Raw genomic sequence first — 21,678 nt, 5'->3', positions numbered from 1 at the left:
ACATTGGTTATGTTTTGCAAGATCTTCTAGGTCTACAACATATACATTTCCACGTCTAATTCCTTTAAAAACTAAACTATTATCATTAGGCTTTGTTATAATGCATAGTGATGGTTTAAACATAACATCATATCCTATATCACATAATTGACTAATGCTTAACAAGTTATGCTTAAGACCATCAACATATCTAACATTATCTATAAAAGTAGAAGGGGTGATTTGAACTTTACCAATACCAATGATATGACCTTGGTTGTTGTCTCCAAAAGTCACAGCACCTCCCTTCTTAGCTTCAAGGATGAAAAATTGATCTTTATCACCCGTCATGTGCCTTGAGCAGCCACTATCCAAATACCGGCAGTTTTTGTTGACTTTGGCTGCAAGACACTCCTACACAAGCAAATCATGTCATCTTAGGTACCCAAGTTTTCTTGGGTCCTTCATGGTTAGTCAAGTTGGTTCCTTTTGGAACCCATACCTTTTTAATTTTTCTTTTAGTTTTACTTTTTCTAAAATTACACACATTTGCTTTATGACCTACTGTACCACAACAAAGGCAAATTATTTTCTTAATTTTAGTTTCCCCAGCTTTAACAAAGAAGTTACTAAGAAGTTTTTGTTTATTTCTTGGTTTATATCCTAAACCCGCTTTATTAAATACGGCTCGTTGATTATTAAGTATCATATTTAACTTTTCAGAACTATACGTAAACTTTTCAACTAAAGGTTTGTATTTTCCAAGTTCTTTAGTTAATTTTTGATTTTCTGCTTTTAAATCATTTAGTTCTTTTGTGAGATCCTTGTTTAAGATTTGTTTATGGTTTTTAAGTTCTGAAAGTTCCTTAGTTAGTTTTTCATTATCTTTTGTTAAGTTGTTAGTCTTCTTAATTAAGAGTTGGTTGCTTGTCTTAAGTTCTAGATTTTCTTTGGTAAGATTATCTTTATCCTTAATTAATGAATCATGCTTATGAATGTAAGTTTGGTTATTTACTTTTAGTTCTCTGTTTTTAACATTTATATTCTTATATTCAATCATTAATTCATTAAACGCATCATAAAGTTCATCAAATGTAAAATCAAAATGCGTACGGAAGTTACCTCGTTTTCGTTGGCCATGAAGCAGAAATTGGCCTTCTCTTCTTGTTCTTCATCCGATGATGAAGATGATGCGTCGGAGTCCGATAGGGTGGTGACAAGGGCTTTCTTCTTCTTCTTGTACTTGCTGCCCTTCTTTAGTAAGGGACACTCAGCTCTGATGTGTCCCGGCTTTTTGCACTCATAGCACCCAATCCCCTCATTTTCTCTTTCCTTACCTTTGTCCTTGCGGTAGGAATTTGAGAGGCCTCTCCTTTGATGATAGGACTTCTTGTGGTTGATAAATTTCTTGAACTTGCGCACAAGAAGTGCCTCACCACCATCTTCCTCATCTTCTTCTTCTTCACTACTGCTACTGCAAGATAAATCTTTGTTAGATGATGTAGACTTTAAAGCTATTACCTTTTTCTTATGGGAGGACTCTTCCTCGTTGTGTTGTTTCATGGTGAGCTCGTGCGTCATAAGGGATCCAAGAAGCTCCTCAAGTGGTAGCTTGTTCAAGTCCTTGGCTTCTTGGATTGCCGTCACTTTAGCTTCCCACGACCTTGGTAGACACCGAAGGATTTTCCTGACAAGCTCACTGTTAGTATAGTTCTTGCCAAGGCTTTTTAGGGCATTGACAATATTAGTAAACCTAGTGAACATGCATGTGATTATTTCATTTGAATCCATTTTAAATAGTTCATATTTATGAACCAAGATGTTTATTTTGGATTCCTTGACTTGATTCGTGCCCTCATGGGTCACTTCAAGTCTGTCCCAAATTTCTTTTGCAGAATTACAAGTTGAAACCCTATTGAATTCATTACGGTCTAAGGCACAATAAAACACATTCATAGCTTTAGAGTTTAGTTGTGCCTTCCTCATGTCATGTTCATCCCAATCCGTTTCTAGTTTGGGTACCTTGACACCATCTACATATATGGATGGGATGTATGGGCCATTTACTACAATGGTCCACATCTCATAGTCTTGGGCTTGGATGAATATTCTCATCCTAGCCTTCCAATATGAGTAGTCGGATCCATTAAAGAAAGGGGGTCTTTGGGTGGACTGACCCTCAATGTGAGAAGATCCAAATGGGGTTGTCATTTTGATCTTTTAACTCTTGAGTGGAAGAGTTTTTGGCTCTGATACCACTTGTTGCCCAGATAGACAACCCAAGAGGGGGGGTGAATTGGGTTTTAAAATAATTTAGATGATTAAAACGATGTGGTTGATTAATTAAAAACTATTGCAAGTTATTTAATTAATGCTAAGTGCTGTGAGTGATGTGAGGGGAAGAAGAAGAGAGACAATCCAATGCAAACACAGAGTTTTATAGTGGTTCGGAGCTACCCCTTGCTCCTACGTCCACTCCCCAAGTCTCTCTTGGGAATTCACTATAACCCCCTTGGATTACAGCCGGTTGTTTTGCAAGCTCACAACCAAACTTGTTGTTTTACGAGCTCACAACAAACTCGGTCGGTTTTCCCAGGCTCACCGACTAGAACCAACCCCGATTGTTTTCCCGGGCTCACAATCAAACCCTTACACACGTTGGTTTTTAACTTGGCTCACCAACCAACCTTAATCCCCTTGATTCAATCCTCCGATTGAACCAAGTAAATACAAGTTATAGAAAGAAAGGAAAATAAGCTTCTCAAAAGCAGATGTAAAACAATATAATCAAAAGAGGAGTTTAGAAGCCCTCAAACGCTTTTAAGCTGAAGTAGAGGAATGGCTTCTTGAACTCCGGTCTCCTCTAGAATGAGTAGTCGACTTGAATGCAGGAGGAGGAGGCTTTAATTGCCGGAAAGATGTAGTTGGTTGCAGTAAATGCTGATCTTCCCCTTTTTCGTTGAAGAGCACGTTGCAGAGCTTGAAAGCTTGAATGCTTGGAGTGGAATGGTTGTTCTCTGCCTTGCTACAGTCTTCTGTGGCTATTTAAGCCAACCCCCACGGAAACTAGCCGTTACACTGCTTTTTCTGTCCGTTCTGCACACTCTGCGCAGCCTGACAATATGACCGTTGGTGGGTTGGAGTCGACTCGCGCGATCAGGAGTCGACTCGGCTGTAGCGGGAGTCGACTCAAGCTTTTCCGGAGTCGACTCGGCAACTGTTCCAAATTTGAATTAAAGTTGCCGTCACGACTGGGAGTCGACTCGTCTTGACCCGGAGTCGACTCGCCAACTTCTGGAGCTGACCTGGCAATTTTGGAGTCGGCTCATCCACTGAAGTCCGTGGATCCAATTTTGAATTTTGTCCACTCGAGTCGACTCGACTGTCCTTGGAGTCGACTCGAATCTCAGAGCCCGAACTCCCGATTCTCTGTCTTTTGGCTCATCCAGTCTTGGAGTCGACTCGAACTTCCTTGGAGTCGACTCGGCTCTCAATTTCCGAAAGTTGGTCTTCTGCCTTTTGACGTGAAGCTTGTCTTGGAGTCGACTCGAGCTGTCTGGGAGTCGACTCGAATCTCAGAGGCAGTAACATGGTTTTCTGTCTGTCGATGGTCGCACAGTCTCGGAGTCGACTCGCGTATTGCGGGAGTCGACTCGAATCTCAGAGTCCATAAAATGCTCTCTGACCTTTTCTTTGTGTACCGCTGAGAGTCGACTCTTGCTTTCTCTGGAGTCGACTTGCCAACCATCGGAGTCGACTCGCGTTCCACTGGAGTCGACTCGAATCTCAGACTCGAAAACTGCTCTCTGACTTTTCTTTGTGTACCTCTTGGAGTCGACTCTTACTACCCTGGAGTCGACTCGTTGAACATTGGAGTCGACTCGCGCACTTCAGGAGTCGACTCGTTGACAGGTTCTGAGATGAGGCTTTCTGTTCTTCTTTCTGTTCTCAGTCGGAGTCGACTCGTACTAGTCTGGAGTCGACTCGAGCTCGTGCCAGTGAACTTGATACGCTTGGAGTCGACTCATGATACTCGGAAGTCGACTCGAGTCTCAGACTTTGGTTTAGCAGACTTCTTAACTTATCCAAAATACTATGAACCAAAATCTAGAGACACTTGGACAGGATTTTCACTGAAACACTCAATTGAATTCATTAGTAATCACAAGATATACTCAAATGCTTTGAGCTCATCAAAATCAAATGGGGTTTTAATCAATCACTCCACAATATATGCTTTAGAATATTTAGATTAAGTTTAACAATTTAGATTTGTAAGTCATATGGTATATGATATATTCTTGCTCACTAATCATAATGTTACCATTCATTTTGTTCTTGCTGGATGCATAGATAAATGATTTTCAAAATAAATATTTTTTTAAGTTTTTAGATATTTTTGCAGTGTAGGTCATAATCAATGATATATATTTTTAATTTGTGAGGTTTATCGTTGATTTTTATTGGGAGGCATTTGAGGACGCATGCTTTTACAAGCTTCTAGTTTAATATGAGTTTGAGTACACATTTTATATTATATCTTAAAAAAAAGATTGAACCATTCAAATCAATGATAGACTCTCTAAATTGAAAATTCAAAATGTTAAAAGTAACCTATCTACAAAATATACCTAGAAACCAAAGTTCATGTATTTTGATGCTCTATGACTATAAATCATGTGGTTGCAAAAGTGAAAGATTTAGTAGTATTATACTATATTTTACTATGGCCAAATTATCAAAATCTAATTAATATAAGTCCACCCATGATTTAATATAGTTAGATCATAATGAATGAAATGCTATATTTCTTTTCTAATTACATGCAATATCAAACTTTTTCAAAATGTTATATTTATTGTTAAAATTAGTAGCTTAGTGCTAGGTCGTCATTTGTGCTTGTCAAAATTATTCATTTTTTTTCCAATTTTAGTAAATCATTTTGATTTTTTCACTTTATAAATCATGATAAGGTCTCTTTAACTTCCTCCCCCTTACCAAAATGACCCTCCTTCGTGCTCCATTATTACCGATCATCATCCACCAAAAAGAATTTCCCTTGTGAACAATGCTCAACCACCACTTTTGAGGGCCTTCACATCCTAGCCTAATGTCTTGTCATCACTTTTTCTATGCCTTAACAATGGCTTCAAGGCTTCTACTTGCTATTGCCAATTGTTTCACATCCTTTTACCCATCCTACTATAATTTCTTGTCGTAGCTCCATCTCCGACTGCTTGATCGCTCCAATGATCCACTATCCTAAAGTAAGGTTTTAAATCCTATGAGACAGGAGTCCCCTTATTTTTCCATGGAATGGGACATCCTGCTGTCCTGCCCTGTCCTAGCAGTGGTTCTAGTAAAAAATACTAGTAGGATACCCTTGAACTCTCTCTCCTTCTTTCTTTTCTTTCTTTCTTTCTTTCCTTCTTTCTTTCTTTTTCTTCTTTCTTTCTTTTTCTTCTACCTTCCTTTCTTTCCTTTTCTTCTTCCATCTTTTCCTTATCCATTCCTTTCTTTCTTTTCCCCCTTTTTCTTCTTCATTCTCTTTCCTTTCTTTCTTCTTTTCTTTCTTTCTTTTCTTCTCCCTTCCTTTCTTTCTTCCTTTCTCTTCTTTTCTTTCATTTGTCTCTTTTCTTCATGTTTTCTTTCTTTCTTTTCTGTTTCTTTTTCTCTCCCATATGGATGAGTTTCGGATTCCTAACTCTATCCCATCCCATTATTTTACAAGAATAGGTTAGGATGGCTGAAACATTTTCTATTTTTTCGGAACTTAAAATTTTGTCTTAAAGCCACTATAACCCGAATCCCTACCTTTATTACCGTGTCTCTGATCTCAATATATGCACTACCACCAGCCTTCATAATCATACACTTGACAACTACTCAAATGCCAAATCCATCAACTTTGGTGTTGCACATCAAGCCTAAATTTGCTACCATTGCTGCTCTTGCCGATCTTCCATGATTACCCCTTTCAACTAGATGAATGGGTCTGGAAAGCAAAAGCTAGATAGAGTACCTAAGAAAGAAGAAAATGAGAGGAAGGAGAGATAGAGGAAAGAGAGACTTATAGATAGATAGATAGATAGATAGATAGGTAGAGAGAGAGAGAGCACTCCTTGCCATGTAACCAATGATGCATAATGTAATGGAGCATGGTACTCTGGTCTTTGATCTGCATCATCAAAAATAGTTTATGATCCAAGAGTACACCCCAAACCTCAGCTCCAAACCTAGGTTGGCGGCGCCTCAAAATGCCTCACCACGTCAGCCAATCCCTTCCTGCTCGCTTCCCGTTTCATACGCTTGCCTCTAATTATAAAACGCTCCGACCCGGCAGCAAACCGTCGTTGCGTTGGTAATTCTCGGATCCTTCTCTTCCTTCATCCTTTCCACACACCATGCTTCGCCTTGTCCACACTAGACTAGTCTCCCACGTTACTACTCCTCTTAGAATCCCAACCACAGCCACAGCAGCCAGCCCTTCCCGTCTCCTCCAGCTCCCATTCCACCATGGTCTCTCCCACCACATCTCCTCCTCCACCCCAAACGATTCATCATCCCTGACGGTCCATTTCCTCAAGAAGTCATGCGGCCTCTCCTCCGAAGCCGCCCTCTCCGCCGCCAACAAAGTCCATCTCAAAACCACCAAAAACCCCCGCTCTGTCCTCACCCTCCTCGAACACTTCGGCTTCTCCAAACCCGACATCACCCGCATCGTCACCAAGCGTCCCCAGCTCCTCCTCGCCAGCCCCGACCACACCCTCAAGCCCAAACTGGACTTCTACCAGAGCGTCGGGCTCTCCGGCGCCGACCTCGCAAGGCTTCTCTCAGGAATTCCCGGGCTACTGCTATGGAGCTTGGCGAAACGACTGCTCCCAAATTTTAATCTCCTCAAGACCATACTCCACTCCAATGAGAACGTCGTCTTAGCTGTCAAGAAGTGCCCTCGTCTGCTTACCTCCGACCTCCCCAACGTGTTGCTTCCCAAGATCGAAAGCTTGCGAGACTACGGCATGCCGGCGTCCGTAATCTTCACCCTGCTCATCACCCACCCGAAATCTCTGGTCAAAGCAGCGGATCAGTTCGAGAATACTTTCAACGCGATCAAGGGAATGGGCGTCAGCCCTTCGACTTCGATGTTCGCCCATGCACTAGGGGTGTTCTCCAGATTGCCCAAATCAACAATGGAGAAGAAGCTGGAGAATTACCTGAGCTTGGGTTGGTCGCAGGAGCAACTCCTTGGGGCGTTTGCCAAGCATCCGTACTGCATGACGGCGTCCGATGAGAAGGTCAGGAGAAACATGGAGTTCTTCGCGGAGAAGCTGAAGTGGGGGCCGGCCTACGTGTCGGCGTATCCGGTGGTTCTGTCGCTTAGCTTCGAGAAGAGGATCGTTCCGAGGTGTTTGGTTTTGGAAATGCTAGCGTCCAAGGGCTTGGTAAAGGGCGATGTGAAAGCGCGGCACCTCATGATGGGGGAGAAGAAGTTCATTGAGAATTATGTGATCAAGTACGAGGGTGAAGTTCCGGAAATAGTAGATGCTATGGGAGGTAACAAGTTGGGACTTGGTGGTTGGGAGAAGAGAAGCCTGGGAGTTGATGGGTATGAGCATTTGGATTCAACTTGATGTCAATGTCTGCCACTCTTCATCAAAAAAAAAAAAAAAACTGACACTCTTCTCCACAATTAATGTGTTTTGAATGGCGTTTCCTGCTTTGCTGCACCCAAAGCTTGCTTTGTTTTTCTTGGACTTGTTTTATTTTCGGTAAACTTGGACTGGATAAAAAGCCAGATTGAATTGTTTTGTTGCTTCGTTAAAATGTCTGGGCAGGGCGAATAGAAAGTTCGGAGTACTGTGAGAGACATGCCCTCTCAAATTCAGAAACTAACTTCACTTCCATTACTCAAGTGAAAACTGTGTCTCTTGTTCTTTGTTTTTTTGTTTTTCTTTTTTTGGTGGAATTGTGCCATATTCTTTATAGCTGCTTTGGATTCTTCTGCTCCGTCCAATTAAATTACATAATCTCTTTTGATGCTAATTGAAATTCTTGAAGAAGTCAGTATTTCGAAGAGGAAAATGAAGTCTGTTAGATGTACCATTTCTTATCATGATTTGCAAAGCATTCCTGAGATTTTGAAGGTTAACGTCGGCGGCTGCTATACATTCTCTGTGGAGGTGGAGGCTGAAGGTTTGTTTGACTATGAGATCTCATTTATTCTCAAACCTCCAACTGATTCAGAGGAAGTTTGGAATAGGTGGTATAAGAAGGAATATGAAGAATATAAGAAGAATGTTTGTTCTATTAATTCTTCAGGAAACATTTCTGGTGGTCATATTTTTGTGCTGAGGTGCTTGTATGGAAACACCAATGACCAGCAATTCAACTATGATTGCTTAGTAGATTTTCTAATTGATCCAACTCAAGCAATTTACATCAGAGTGAGATCAATCTGGATAGAATCATTTGTGCTAATGAAGTTCTCTTTCACTCTACAAAAAGATAGTTTGACTTTTCAAAGTCTTTTGACAAGTGACTTCTTAAACTCCTAGACCATAAAGGTTCCCTGTTAAATGGATTTGGTGGCTCGAAAATATCTTATTTTCTAAGATTGCGGCGAAGACTAATAAAGATCTTTGTAACTGGATTCTCTGTAGATCGGGATTGGGATTGAGACAGGAAGACCTTCTCACCTCCTATTTATTCGCTTTTGTGTTAATGTGTTAAGCAAAATGCTAAACAAGGCTACTTTGTTCAAAATTTTTGAAGAGATGAGCAACTCCTCGATCTACAATGGCAATATGATTCTTCAATTTGCAGATGATATCATTGTTTTCACCTATGCCATGAAAGGTTATGTTACTATTCTGAAGTTAATTCTTTACAATTTCGAATTGATCTCTCGGCTAGCAATCAACTAAGAAGAGTTTGGTTGCGGCAACCATAATTTCCTCCAGTGGACGAAGAGATGTGCCACTTCGCTAAATTGTAAATTAACCTCCTTTCCTTTTATTTATCTAGGCCTATCTTTGAAGGCAGGTAATCTATCTAGATTGGCTTGGATGCCTCTAATCCGAATAGTTGTATCAAGGTTGTTTTTTTGGAAGAGTAAATTTCTCTCTTTTGGAGGTAGGTTTATGCTGGTCAATACTGTGCTGTCTACACTTCCACAATATTTTATGTCTCTTTACAAGTTACCTGTTTGTGTGATCAAGAAATTAAATAAATATGGAATAACTTTCCTATACAAAGGGTTAGAATCTGCTCGTGGAATCAAAAGCTACATCAAAATCCTAGCAAGGTTGTTCATGAGAGAAGAATAGCAGTCAAAGAAGGCTTGAAGCCAATAACACCCTAGGGGTTCCAACGTTACCAGTTCTATGAGTCTGGCAAAGGACCCAAAAAGGGAAGTAGAAGGCCACAGCTAGCTGATCAGAAACCCATCAGTACCAACAGAGAACGAGACTAGGGTTCTCAGAGATTTAGCAGTGTGAAGAACCACTGATCTGATTAGTGCTTGTAAAGAGCTTGAAGGGGATATGATGCGGCAGGTTTGAGGCAGCCTTCCCCTGCAAGCAATGGACGACCAAAAATACGCTGCACAAACATTAGCAATGGATGCACACCCACCATCAACCTTGCGGCATACGTAAAAATGTTCTTGGAAGTAGTCATGGGCAAAGGTATATGGTTTAATAAAGTCTAAAATGGACTGTTTCTGCAAAACAAAACTCTAAATCAACAATTTTTGGAAAAAAAGAAAATATAGTGGACGCCTTGTTGGTTCATACCAAATTTTGTTTTTATGTCAATAAATTCATGAAACTCTTTCAACAGCATAATTTCATGTAAAATCTCATGATTTTTACCCAAAAAAAAAAGAAAAATTTCATGATGCATGTTATTGTACAAAAACTTTGTATTTGACACACTTTCTCATAATAGCTAAAAGATGCACATAATAGTTTTTACCCGTGAGTATATTATGCACTAAAACTATACAAAGTACCAGGAAAATTAATACATTCTTCGGTATAATTAGGCCAGGGGAGTAGGCCTTGGCTCAATGTAGAGTTGCTCTGTTGTGACCTGAGTGCACCCAGACATCCATTCTTTTTCAGCACAGTTGGGCCAGCCATTGCAATAGACAGTGCTTCAGACAGGGCAGAGCTGACTTGACGAGCACACTGGTTCCAGGACAAATAAAAGAATTATGTATAGCAACATTGAAGACTTCTATTGACCGTTAAGGAAACAAAGATTCAACTCCAACAGGCTTTTTATACAAAAGATAACGAGAATGTTGTGGATATTTTTGGTCAAGTTGTAAGATAGTTTCAGTAGTAGCTACATAGAGCTGCCACCAAATCACTCAGCCACTATGTTTTCTGTACTAGAGCTTCAATGGACAGAATGTTTATCTGTGTCCCATAATCTAGCTTCCACATCTCTCCATAGACATCAGATATTATTCAAAAAGGAAAATCAAGCCTCCATCATAACCTCACTCGTGAAACCGTAATCACTAGATGACTAACAGTATAGAAAGTATTTCCCACTTAACTCACTGCAGAGACCAGAAATTGGAGCCAAAGGCAATGCACTGTCACATTTAAAGGGACCATCTGATGAGGGGCAGAAAGTTCAAGCATTTTGGTGGAAGTTTTAGCACTTATAATATGCAGCAAGTGCACTAAAAATGACCAACCCCTCAAGACACATTTATGTCCAAGAAAATACAAAGCCATAGAAATAACTTGAGCAGCTCACAAGATTTATAAGCAAAAGAAAGGAAAAAAAAAAGTCAATGTCAATGTCATAACAGAAGAATCACTTGTTACCTGAGATAATGAGATTCAGAAAGAAGAATTCCGCATTTGTGCTGAAGTCTTGGCAACATATGCCAACAGAGGATTCAACTCTGGTTCCAACTGAACTGTATCATAATGTCTATGCTTTTGAAAACATAATTGCAATTCTAGTTGCTATGAAACATGCCATAGCGACAGGAAGAAGCATAACAGAGTAATGTCAAAATCCTAGATCCATTGCAGTTTTACCTTTTCTGTTGTGGCTAGTTGGAACTTGAGAAAAAGTAAATGTCAGATAATCCTATCATAATGTAGCCCAAGGACTGAATAGTAAATGAGGAATAATAAAGCCGACACCCAAATGGTCACTTTGTACAACATTGAAACAAATAAATGGAGGTCTGAGATTAATGCACAATATTTATGACTGCAAGAAGAAAGTCACACAAATAATACCAAGAGATTTGTCTAGAACAGAAAGGAATGCCACACACAAGAATGCCAAGAGATTTACCTAGAACTGAAAAGAAAATATTTACTAAATTTCTACTCCTCGGGTTATGTTATATAGAACCACCTGAAGAATAAGTTTCACTTGCAACTTCCAACTTCATGGATAGCTTAAAGTCTTGACCAGACCCATCGAAACTATCTACGGATGTAAATTCAAAGTTATGCATCTCTGGAAAGGTTTTTGAGTAGCTACATGACTGTTATGGACAATATGGAAGAATATTATATGAGAAAATTTACAAGGGTAGTCAATAGATGATGGCAATTTTGTTATCTGACAATGACGAGTCAAAGGAAGTGGTATCAAGAAAGAATGATTAATGAGCATTTATTATTTCTAAAAGAGAAAGCATTGCAGAGATATTATATCTTTATCATGTTGTTCTTTTTTCTTTTTTGAAAACACTCAGAAGGAATGGTGCACAATAGGCATTAAATGCATCAAAAGCAAAGGAATCAAACACATAGTTTTGTAAAAGCTGAAAGTAAATTATCAATGTTCAAATCCTGTCTTGCACCTGTGAATAATTTTACAAATAGTAAGATACTAAGTAATAAATTTAAAGAATATGTAATAATTTAAACCACTGTTCCTTGGGAAAAAAAATGTAATACTAGTCAGTGTCACCATTATGCATATAATTCATAAAAGAAGTTGTGCATGGAACTCGATCGCCAGCATCAACCTGATGTGGCTGTCTTGATAGTGCACGCTTACAGATTTTAGTCCTTCATACATGCAACATGACAGAGAATCTGCAAAATATATGTTTTTCATTGCTTAAAACAACATCTACTTCCTAGCCACTCAAACAACTAAAGATTTGTGTTATACTAGATTTCATTGATGAGCCCTTTAATATGTTAAGGAAAGAAATAAGTAAGCTCAGCCTTTAGGAGGGTGAAAACCAAGGTTAAGAACTTCTGCATGGAGAATTCTCCCCACTTCCTCTTTACCAAGAATACCTGACAGATCATTATTTTCTCAAGCTTATAAGAAAAGGAGATACAAAACTGTCCATATCAACATTCTTTGTCAGAAGAAGCAGTAAGTTATCAAGGAAGCTTAAGATGATTCTTTTAACTTCCTAATCCTGAATTTCTGGTTGTTTATATGTAGTAACCAATGATATCCTGTGACTAATTGAAACCTGGCAGTATCCTGTAGAATTTGTCCCATTTTCAAGACATGTTGGAATACCAAAACTGACTTTAGCTCTTAATAATCAATATGTCAGATATCATGATACTGAAAGTCCATCACGTTTCCAGATTTTAAGCTAGCCAACTAGAAAAGAGAAAGAGCTCTTTTTGGGCAACCAAACCAAGTTATCCAAACATTTTCATCAAAATTGGGGCTTCAGTTGAGTACATTTGCTTGGCTCTGTCTTAAATGTTTAAATGTCATGGAGCAGTCAACAACAGCTAGAAACTATGTGAATAACATTGTAATTAGAAAATAAGAGACAAGTGGTGGCACATTGGAAAATCAATCTTAGACATATAAAGAGGTCAATAGACTCGAGCACCTATTTTTTAAAGATCAAAACCACACTCAAGACCTCCAGACAAAATCAGCAACATATATAGACATTCAAAAGAGAGCATGTCAAGTAGTTCTTCGATCACATAAACTTTCAAGAACTGAATACTTTGTGGGGTAAGAGAATATAAACAGATACCTTCATGCAGGACCGAACTGAAAATTCATCCTCTTCTATGTGAAACATTTGAATGTCAGTTTTGCCAGGCAAAACAAGAAGAAGCTGATGCTGCAACACAAGAGATAATATGCAAACTACCCATCGAGAAAACCCTTTACACCTGTACATCCCAAATTAGCCCAAATATACTAGATGAATGTAGGTAATTCAGTCTCATCTTGGCAATTTAATTGCTTTTAGCATGGTGCAACCTATTCTGGTAGTTGCAGCAACAACAAATTTTACAATGACAACCAGCCCAAAATGATATGCAAGAAATTAGAACAAGAGAACAAAATCAGAATGAACCGAAGCAAGTGTATCTCCCAAGTATTGGAGGTAGCATTCCGACAGGGGCCAAAAGTTTGTAGAACTCTCAAGAGTACTATAAAATGGAATAGCTACAGGAAGTCAAGAACTCCAGGAATTAAACTCTTCCACAACTGCCAATTTCCATAATGCTTCTTTGATCCCCTGCCTCTTTTCTTTTGTTTGCATTGATCCCCTGCCTCAATACCTACAAATTCCAATTTCCCCTGGTAAGCCTCAAGCACCTCAGGGACCTGCTCCCCATACTTGACAACATACTTCTCCAGGAAGTCCTTCTTACTTAACAGCAAGGTGTGCACACCGAATTTGCTGCTCAACAATCCCTTCCACAACAAAATGCTCAAAATCGAGCACCTTGGAATGATCCTCTTCTCAAGACTGAGAGACAGAAGCATCGGCCGCGCTGCTAGAAATGCCGGCTCCCAATTCAGCTTATTCACAAAGAACTCCATCGATTTCCTGATGTTCTGGTCCGATGCCAGCACTTCATGAAGGCCAAGAGAGTCTCCTTGTCAGACCATCCTAAACTCCTATAAACCGCCAGCTTCCTCTCCCACGTCGCCGGCGTCAGCGCCAGCATCGCAGCGATAGCGAGAATGAACGTCGTCGACGTTGGTTTCATCCCCATTCCTTTGAGCAATTCTACAGTCTCTGTGAACCGATCGCGCTTCTTCATCAGCACCCGTGGATACGATGTAGCTAGCTTGATGAGCTTCGGCCCCGGGACTCCATGATCTCGCAACGTCTCCATATTGGGCAGCATCATGGTATTGAGGTCGTACCGGAGAAGCCGGGAGGAACAACAGAGCGCGGAGACGACGGCTTCCGACGAGCAGAGGACCGGCATATTTTCGTCGACGAAGAGCTGCCATCGCACCTTTGTCTTTTCCTATCAAAGCTTAAAAGAAGTTCGGTGGCGTCGACCGCCACCTTTACTCGGGCGAACCCCATCCACCGCAATTGGCCGGCTCGCCTGGGCCACGATGTGGAGGATGGTCGACGTCGATCAATACTTCGACGATAGGCAAGGCAGGCGGAGCCACACCATCGCTATTCTCATGGTGTCCTCCCCAGGCTCAAAGTCCAGGACCCATGGGCCCATGGCGAGGAGGGCTTCAAATCTTCTATCTCATTTCTCTGTCCCATTCTATGTTCCACCTTTAATTAAATGACAAGTGTCAAAATTTGATAGGTGGGGCAAAAGAATTTAGGGGTAATTAATGGCCGGTCCAGTGTTGGACCGGACTATAATTTTTAGTCCCTGTTTACTCTTTTTGTAATAGCCGGTCCATCCCGTTTCTGCCGTTATATTTGAGACAAAAATAACCCTGAGGTACCCACCGAAACAGCCGGTCCATCTCGTTTCTCTCTTTCTATTTGAGACGAAAATAGCCCTGAAGTTCCCTACCGATTCGGCTTCATCTCTTCCCATTTTTCACTTATCTTCACACGTAAATAGCTCTCATCGTTAAGGATTCATATTTCCCCCATTTTGCAATCCTATCTCCCCACGAAATTTTCCATCTTCCTCACCGATTCCGGTTGATCTGGTGTCCCCCGTTTCAAACCCTAAGACCGTAAACAAGTTCCCACCGGCAAATCACTCTTGCTCCCGACCGAGAGTTCCTCTGTCGACTCTATTTTCCAGCAGGTCTCCGACTGAGAGCTCTGAGGCGACGGCATTTTGTCGACTCCCACACCTGAAGCTTTTCTTGACGCTCGCGTCTTCGTCCTGATCGTTGGTCGACGGCGCTTCATTCGACCTCGCTTCCCAAACCCTCTCCGAGGCATATTGCCGGTTCTTCGACGGTTTGTAAACCCTGGATCATAATTTCTCGATTTGGTTTTCGTAGCAACAAACTGTAATATAGTATTGTAGGGCATTTATTTTCATAATGTGCGAATGCTTAGGATTTAATTTCTTTCGTCCTCTTTTTTAATATATGACAACAACTCAAAACAGTCCCTCTTAACGGAAAATGTGCCAAGGATGGCCCATATGCATGTCTCCCTCTTCCAGAAGGAATTATTTCAATCAACCATCAGTTTTTTTCTTTTTTTGATAAGAACAAATCAAATGAAATCCCTAATTGAGCTAAAAACACTTCCACTGAATCTTGATAAACATAAGAAGTTACACTAATCTATCAGGAAGGTAAAAGACCGGAAATGTAGTCCTTTACACTAGCTCATTGAATGCCTAACAGTAGCCAAAGTCTACAGTTTTTAAGGTGGTGGAAGCCATAGTTTCCCTTGCCACTGCTATGAAAAGTTCCAAGAGAAAGAAACAGAGGGTTTGTTGATGGATCCAATCCATTTCAAGCTTTCATTTCCAAGGATTTAATTTCTTTCGTCCTCTTTTTTAATATATGACAACAACTCAAAACAGTCCCTCCTAAAGGAAAATGTGCCAAGGATGGCCCATATGCATGTCTTCCTCTTCCAGAAGACAGGGACGGTGTGATATCAAAATTAAGATTTTTGTCTTAAAAAAGCTTGTTTATTTGGGAAACATTTCTGTTCGTTGTTATAATTTATTAAAATCATTCATTATCCCGTCTATGTTTTACTCAATTATATGTTTCTATTTTTCAGTTGATTTTATTCACAATTAGTGTTTGAATATATTTGTGTTGCAGACATTTTTCATGGCTCCAATTCAGACTAAACGTAGAGCACCTGCTGTTAGCCCTAAAAATATGGTCAATGGTAGGTGTTACTTCAGCCATTTTGTTAATTTTATGGTCATCCTAGTTCCGTTATTGTCTCATGAGTAGAAGGTTAGGATCACCGGCACACCTTTTGGCCATTTGCTAGATCTTCCATATATTAAACAGAGTAGGCCTGTCCTGGACACTCTGCTCTTCTTCTGGGATGACGAGGAGGAGGGGTTTTGGTTTGGTAAGGTTTTAGTTCCTTTTGTAGGGAGCGATTTTGCACTAATTCTTGGTTTAAGTGCGACGGGCGATGAGGTAGAACTGCATAGTAAGGGGAGGTCACGTCTGACCTCATCATCCGTTTTTTTGAGGGGGACCATAAAAAAGCCAATAGAAATGCAGTAAAGAATAGATTACAATTTCTTGTTGGAAAGAGCGGACAACAAGATGTAGAGGATTTCACAAAGTTATGGGTTCTATATCTCTTTGTGACTATCCTCTTTCCAACTATACACTATTATGTTCCTAAGGCATTATGTTCATATCTTGATGATTTAGACCGCTTAGGTTCATATAGTTGGGGTCTTGCTGTTTTTGCTTTTCTTCGCAACAAATACCTAGTGTAGCCGATAGTGTGCGGTCAAGGAATATCACTGGCAAGGGATCGGCTAAATATATGGACGGCTGCACGGTCGCTTTGGTGGTAAGCATCTTAATATCTATTTTAAATTTCATTGTTAAGATATGTATTTACTTCTAATTTTATGTTTACATTGATTTTTTGCAGGCTACCTTGTTGGAAGCCAACGACCCACCTTCATGTATCCACGTCTCCTGCGTTGGAGCAATGTCTCATTTCCTCGCAAGGTGGACGTGATTTCTGAAATCATGAAGAAGTTAAAACGATATCAGGTTTGAATTTTTATTTCTTACATCGAAAATAATTTGAGTTGATGCCAAACTTAAGTTTTCGCTTGCATCAGGTGATCGAGAAGCTAGAGCCTAGAGAGGAGGAGTTGCACATTCTCTCGCGACGAAGGCCACGAGACGTTGCTTCCATAGAGATGCGAAGAGATGATGCATTGCAAAAGGGTTTACAAAAAAGTTTCAATGTTTGTACAAAAATCTTACAATCATTCTAGACTTTCGCACGTATCTTTCAATTGGCGGCACACACTTATGTACATATGGCACACACTTCTCTTGTATATAGACATCATTATTTCTTGGCAGCACACACTAACAACCACTAGGCACACATCTTTCATGACTTGGCACACTACTATAAATTGATGTGCCATGGTGTGCCAAGGGTTGCTTACTACCAATCGGTATAGAGACACGCAATCATCTGAATTTCTTGAATCTTCTGTCTTATATTTCTCCAATAACATCAACAGTAAGAGTGTGCTGGGGCAAATGGCACACTAAAGTATCTGAAATTGTTTCAAAGCCAACTCAAAAATCTGAGATAGTCTAAAACAAGTGTGTTCCAAGCAATTGTTGTTGGGTGCAAACCTTTAAAAAATGAGTGCCAGGCTTTTATAAGTGTGCACACCACATACTGAAATGTGTTCCAAGCATAGTTTACTGTTTGCGTAGAATGAACAATTATGTGCCAGGCTTTTATAAGTGGATTCCAATCATACTTAAATGCGTTCCATTGCAATCCACTGAAGTGTGCACCAGTATGGAATGTGTGCCAGGATTCACAGATTGTGTTCGAAGTATACTTAACATGGTGCCAGGAACTTTCATTGTATTTTAACAGTGTGCCATGGTGTACCATGTTATATTAACTCCTTTCATAGCTATAAATACAGTGTTATAGTATTAATAAACGGTCTGCTACGGATTACTGTATGCTGAGAAGTACATATGTCTGACATGTTGCATAACCAGAGGTGTGCCATGGTGTGCCAAGGGTTGCTTACTACCACTCGGTATAGAGATACGCAATCATCTGAATTTCTTGAATCTTCTATCTTATATTTCTCTAATAACATCAACAGTAAGAGTGTGTCGGGGCAAATGGCACACTAAAGTATCTGAAATTGTTTCAAAGCCAACTCAAAAATCTGAGATAGTCTAAAACAAGTGTGTTCCAAGCAATTGTTGTTGGGTGCAAACCTTTAAAAAATGAGTGCCAGGCTTTTATAAGTGTGCACACCACATACTGAAATGTGTTCCAAGCATAGTTTACTGTTTGCGTAGAATGAACAATTATGTGCCAGGCTTTTATAAGTGGATTCCAATCATACTTAAATGCGTTCCATTGCAATCCACTGAAGTGTGCACCAGTATGGAATGTGTGCCAGGATTCACAGATTGTGTTCGAAGTATACTTAACATGGTGCCAGAAACTTTCATTGTATTTTAACAGTGTGCCTTGGTGTACCATGTTATATTAACCCCTTTCATAGCTATAAATACAGTGTTCCAGTATTAATAAACGATGTGCTACGGATTACTGTATGCTGAGAAGTACTTATGTCTGACATGTTGCACAACCAGAGGTGTGCCATTGTGTGCCAAGGGTTGCTTACTACCAATCGGTATAGAGACACGCAATCATCTGAATTTCTTGAAGCTTCTGTCTTATATTTCTCCAATAACATCAACAGTAAGAGTGTGCCGAGGGAACCAGAGAACTATGCAATTCATTTCATTGACATCAATTGTTTGTGCAAAATTCTTCCACAACAAAATAAGAAGCAAATGACTACGACAAAAATAAAAAATTCAGATCTCCATACATTACACCTAATCTCCAAAATATTTAGTCGATGGCCACATTACAAGTTCTTCTGTTGTGCCCAAGCTTTCCGCAGCATCCACATTTTATATGACGCACTAACTCCCCTTGCGAAGGTCTTCTCTTCTTTTTTGGCCTACCTGGTCGAGTCTTTCTGATTGGGGGTAAAATATGAATCTCATCTGAGGCACTATAGGGCTCCTCAATATCAGGAATTGGACTAAAAGCTTCGGCATATGTTGCTCTGTACATTTCAGTTTTGAAAGAATTATCAGTGAAGTGGTACAGTGATCTACCAGCCTTCTCAATGCATGCACATGCATGCTTACATGGCATGCGGAATATGTGCCACTTGCCGCAAGAGCATTTGTTATTCTGGAGGTCAACTTCACAAGAGTAGTTTGTATCCTTTACGTCATATATCATTATGTTTGACGTAAATACGGATAATCTCCGACCGTCTTCTGCATTTCTATGCAATACTTTCTCTGCATCTGGGCATAGATTTGTTTGAATATTGTAACCTCGATTACGCCGTTCATGCATCAATGTCATTATTTGAAGCCTGATATGGTCAACCAACTGAGGCACGGAAAGATGGCGAGCCTCCAAGATCCAACTGTTGAAACACTCTGCCATGTTAGATGTCATAATACCCCATCGTGGACCTGGAAATACTGCATTTGCCCAATGCTTCGGATTTGCATGCAGGAGAAAAGTTCTACTCCCTGAAGCATCTAATGTAAGTTTGCTAATTATTTTGTGGAAAACATTCAGCCTTGGAGTATAAGCAACAGCATTTAGTAAATCGAGCAGCCTTTTTCTCTCACTTGCACAATAATGGACAAGCACCTGCATTAACAATAATAAAAGGATGAGATCATAAACATCCTAAATTAGTTAGATATATTGTATGCTGAAAATTAAAAATATGACTATACATACCTGATTCTTGAAGTTGTCTTTCACATGACGGAAACAATATGAGTGGTAACTACCAGGAAAGTATTTCGGCACTGATTTAATAATTCCTTGATGTCTATCCGTCATAAATGTGATTTGCTCACTTCGCCACTCAATGCAACTATAAATTGCTTCTTTCAAATTCCGACAAAACCAGTCCCAATTGTCATCAGTCTCCGTATCGACCACACCGTAAGCAATAGGAAACATATCGTCGTTCGCATCTCTGGAAGTCGCACCAAGAACTACTCCTCCATCCTTATGCTTTATAAATGTTCCATCCATAAAAATCAGAGGTCTACAACCTCTTATGAAACCCACTACTGAAGCATGAAATGAAATGAATAGGCGTTTGAATCGACCTTCAATAGTTTCATACTCCGCTATGCTGCCAGGGTTGGTCTCAAGAATGGCATCGCAATACTAGCATATCCGGTCATAAGATTTTGATCTGTGACCATAAAGGTCCTTCATAGCCACCTCCTTGCCATGCCAAGCTTGATGATACGGCAATTCAACACCATATTCTCGACGAATATCCTTTACGATATTAGTCGGCCTATATAACGGCATATCTTGAAGTTTTTCTTTAACTATGTTTGAAACCCAACGTTTCGAAGCCTTAGGATGCGACCGGACTTGCAACCCTCTGCCACATGTATGCTGACTATTCATTTTTTTAATTGCAAAACTTTCTTGATTTCCAAGTCGGGAAGCATGGATACGCCATTCACATCCTTCGTATGCACATTCCACGGTCAGTCGCAGGCGATCGTTCTTCACAAATACAAAATCTCTACAATTTGCAATGCAAAAGTTGCGAATCGTGTCGCGAAGAGTTTCCACATCATTGAACTCCGGACCAACACCCTCAATAGAAGTTTTCCAAGCATCCAAAGAATTTCTTTGACTAGGTTGCTCTTCAATTGCAGCTCTTGTTTCTTCAACAACTCGACCGAAATTACTTAAGCTACCCTTTGAAAAAAATTTTGATCGGCAACTACACTCAACATTTTGGGATGGGCCACTATCCCTACAATAAGTTTAACAAAAATTTAGCATACTAACTATTAAATTAGTGATTAACATGAAAAAACTAACATGTGAAATATGCAATACAACAAAGAGTTAAACTAAGATTACCAAAATAGAAACAGATGCAATTAACTTCTGCATTACCTCATATCAATTACGACATCGGCTGCTTCGATCAAGCATGGAATATGACTAACAACCAACTCGATCACCGGCGCATTTAAGTTGACGTGTATTTGATGCATATTCCGAACATCCTTATCGCCCAGGAGCGAAACAACCATTCTAGACTTGTTTGGAATAAAATATTTAACTTCTACCATTGTATCAGACAGATGTCTCCACCTTTCCACTATTTCTTTGTAAATTTGATCGAGATTTGTGTCCTCGGAGACGGAAATAATAAGAGCTTCGCCACCATAAGAACAAATAGCCATGAAAACAGGGCTACTTGTTTTTTTGGAAGCCATGACAATGGAAAAATGAAAAAAGGGGAAATGATTGAAGTTCCGAATGCTATTACAACAATGAAGCGAAGGGAATGCTGACACAGCAACTATTTTTCGAATATGATATCAGCAATGAGAGTCACACGTTTAGGTCTCCAAACAGTATATGAGCAATGGCAGACAAACAACAAGATAATCCAGCTAAAATAGGATTTTCGTTCGATCACAGTTGGGAAACAGAGGAGAAAAGAGGGACAGCAACTTTTTTTTGGAATATGATATCAGCAATGGAAGTCACACGTTTATGTCTCTAAACAGTATATGAGCAATGGCAGACACACAACAAGATATGCCGGCTAAAACAGGGTTTTCGTTCAATAACATTCAGAAAACAGAGGAGAACAGAGGGATGCCTCAGTCAATTAAGAGAAATTGGAGTAGCATTTTAACCTCTATTACTCTTGTGCAATGAAACCATTG

General features: G+C 39.9%; 2 protein-coding genes across 2 annotated transcripts; one reads left to right on the top strand and one right to left on the bottom strand.

The window, feature by feature from the left end:
* Positions 1-5,705: 5,705 nt before the first annotated feature.
* On the top strand, positions 5,706-7,881 carry LOC103696633 (uncharacterized). Its single transcript, XM_008778316.6, has one exon. The coding sequence runs from the start codon at positions 6,384-6,386 to the stop codon at positions 7,608-7,610; it is 1,227 nt and encodes a 408-aa protein (XP_008776538.3). The 5' UTR covers positions 5,706-6,383; the 3' UTR covers positions 7,611-7,881.
* Positions 7,882-20,137: 12,256 nt separating this feature from the next.
* On the bottom strand, positions 20,138-21,072 carry LOC149768219 (uncharacterized). The gene is made up of 2 exons (XM_089927764.1): positions 20,894-21,072; positions 20,138-20,747 (listed from the first exon to the last, which is right to left on the bottom strand). Exons 1-2 carry the CDS (start codon positions 21,070-21,072, stop codon positions 20,138-20,140), a joined length of 789 nt encoding a protein of 262 aa, XP_089783890.1.
* Positions 21,073-21,678: the final 606 nt, after the last annotated feature.

The sequence above is a fragment of the Phoenix dactylifera genome, chromosome 2 (assembly GCF_051530095.1).
Source record: "Phoenix dactylifera cultivar Ajwa chromosome 2, Ajwa_hap1_PhDact_Kaust_v1.1, whole genome shotgun sequence".
Classification (NCBI taxonomy): domain Eukaryota; kingdom Viridiplantae; phylum Streptophyta; class Magnoliopsida; order Arecales; family Arecaceae; genus Phoenix; species Phoenix dactylifera.
Note: the sequence above shows the minus strand (reverse complement) of the source record. Positions and strands in the feature narration are given on the sequence as shown.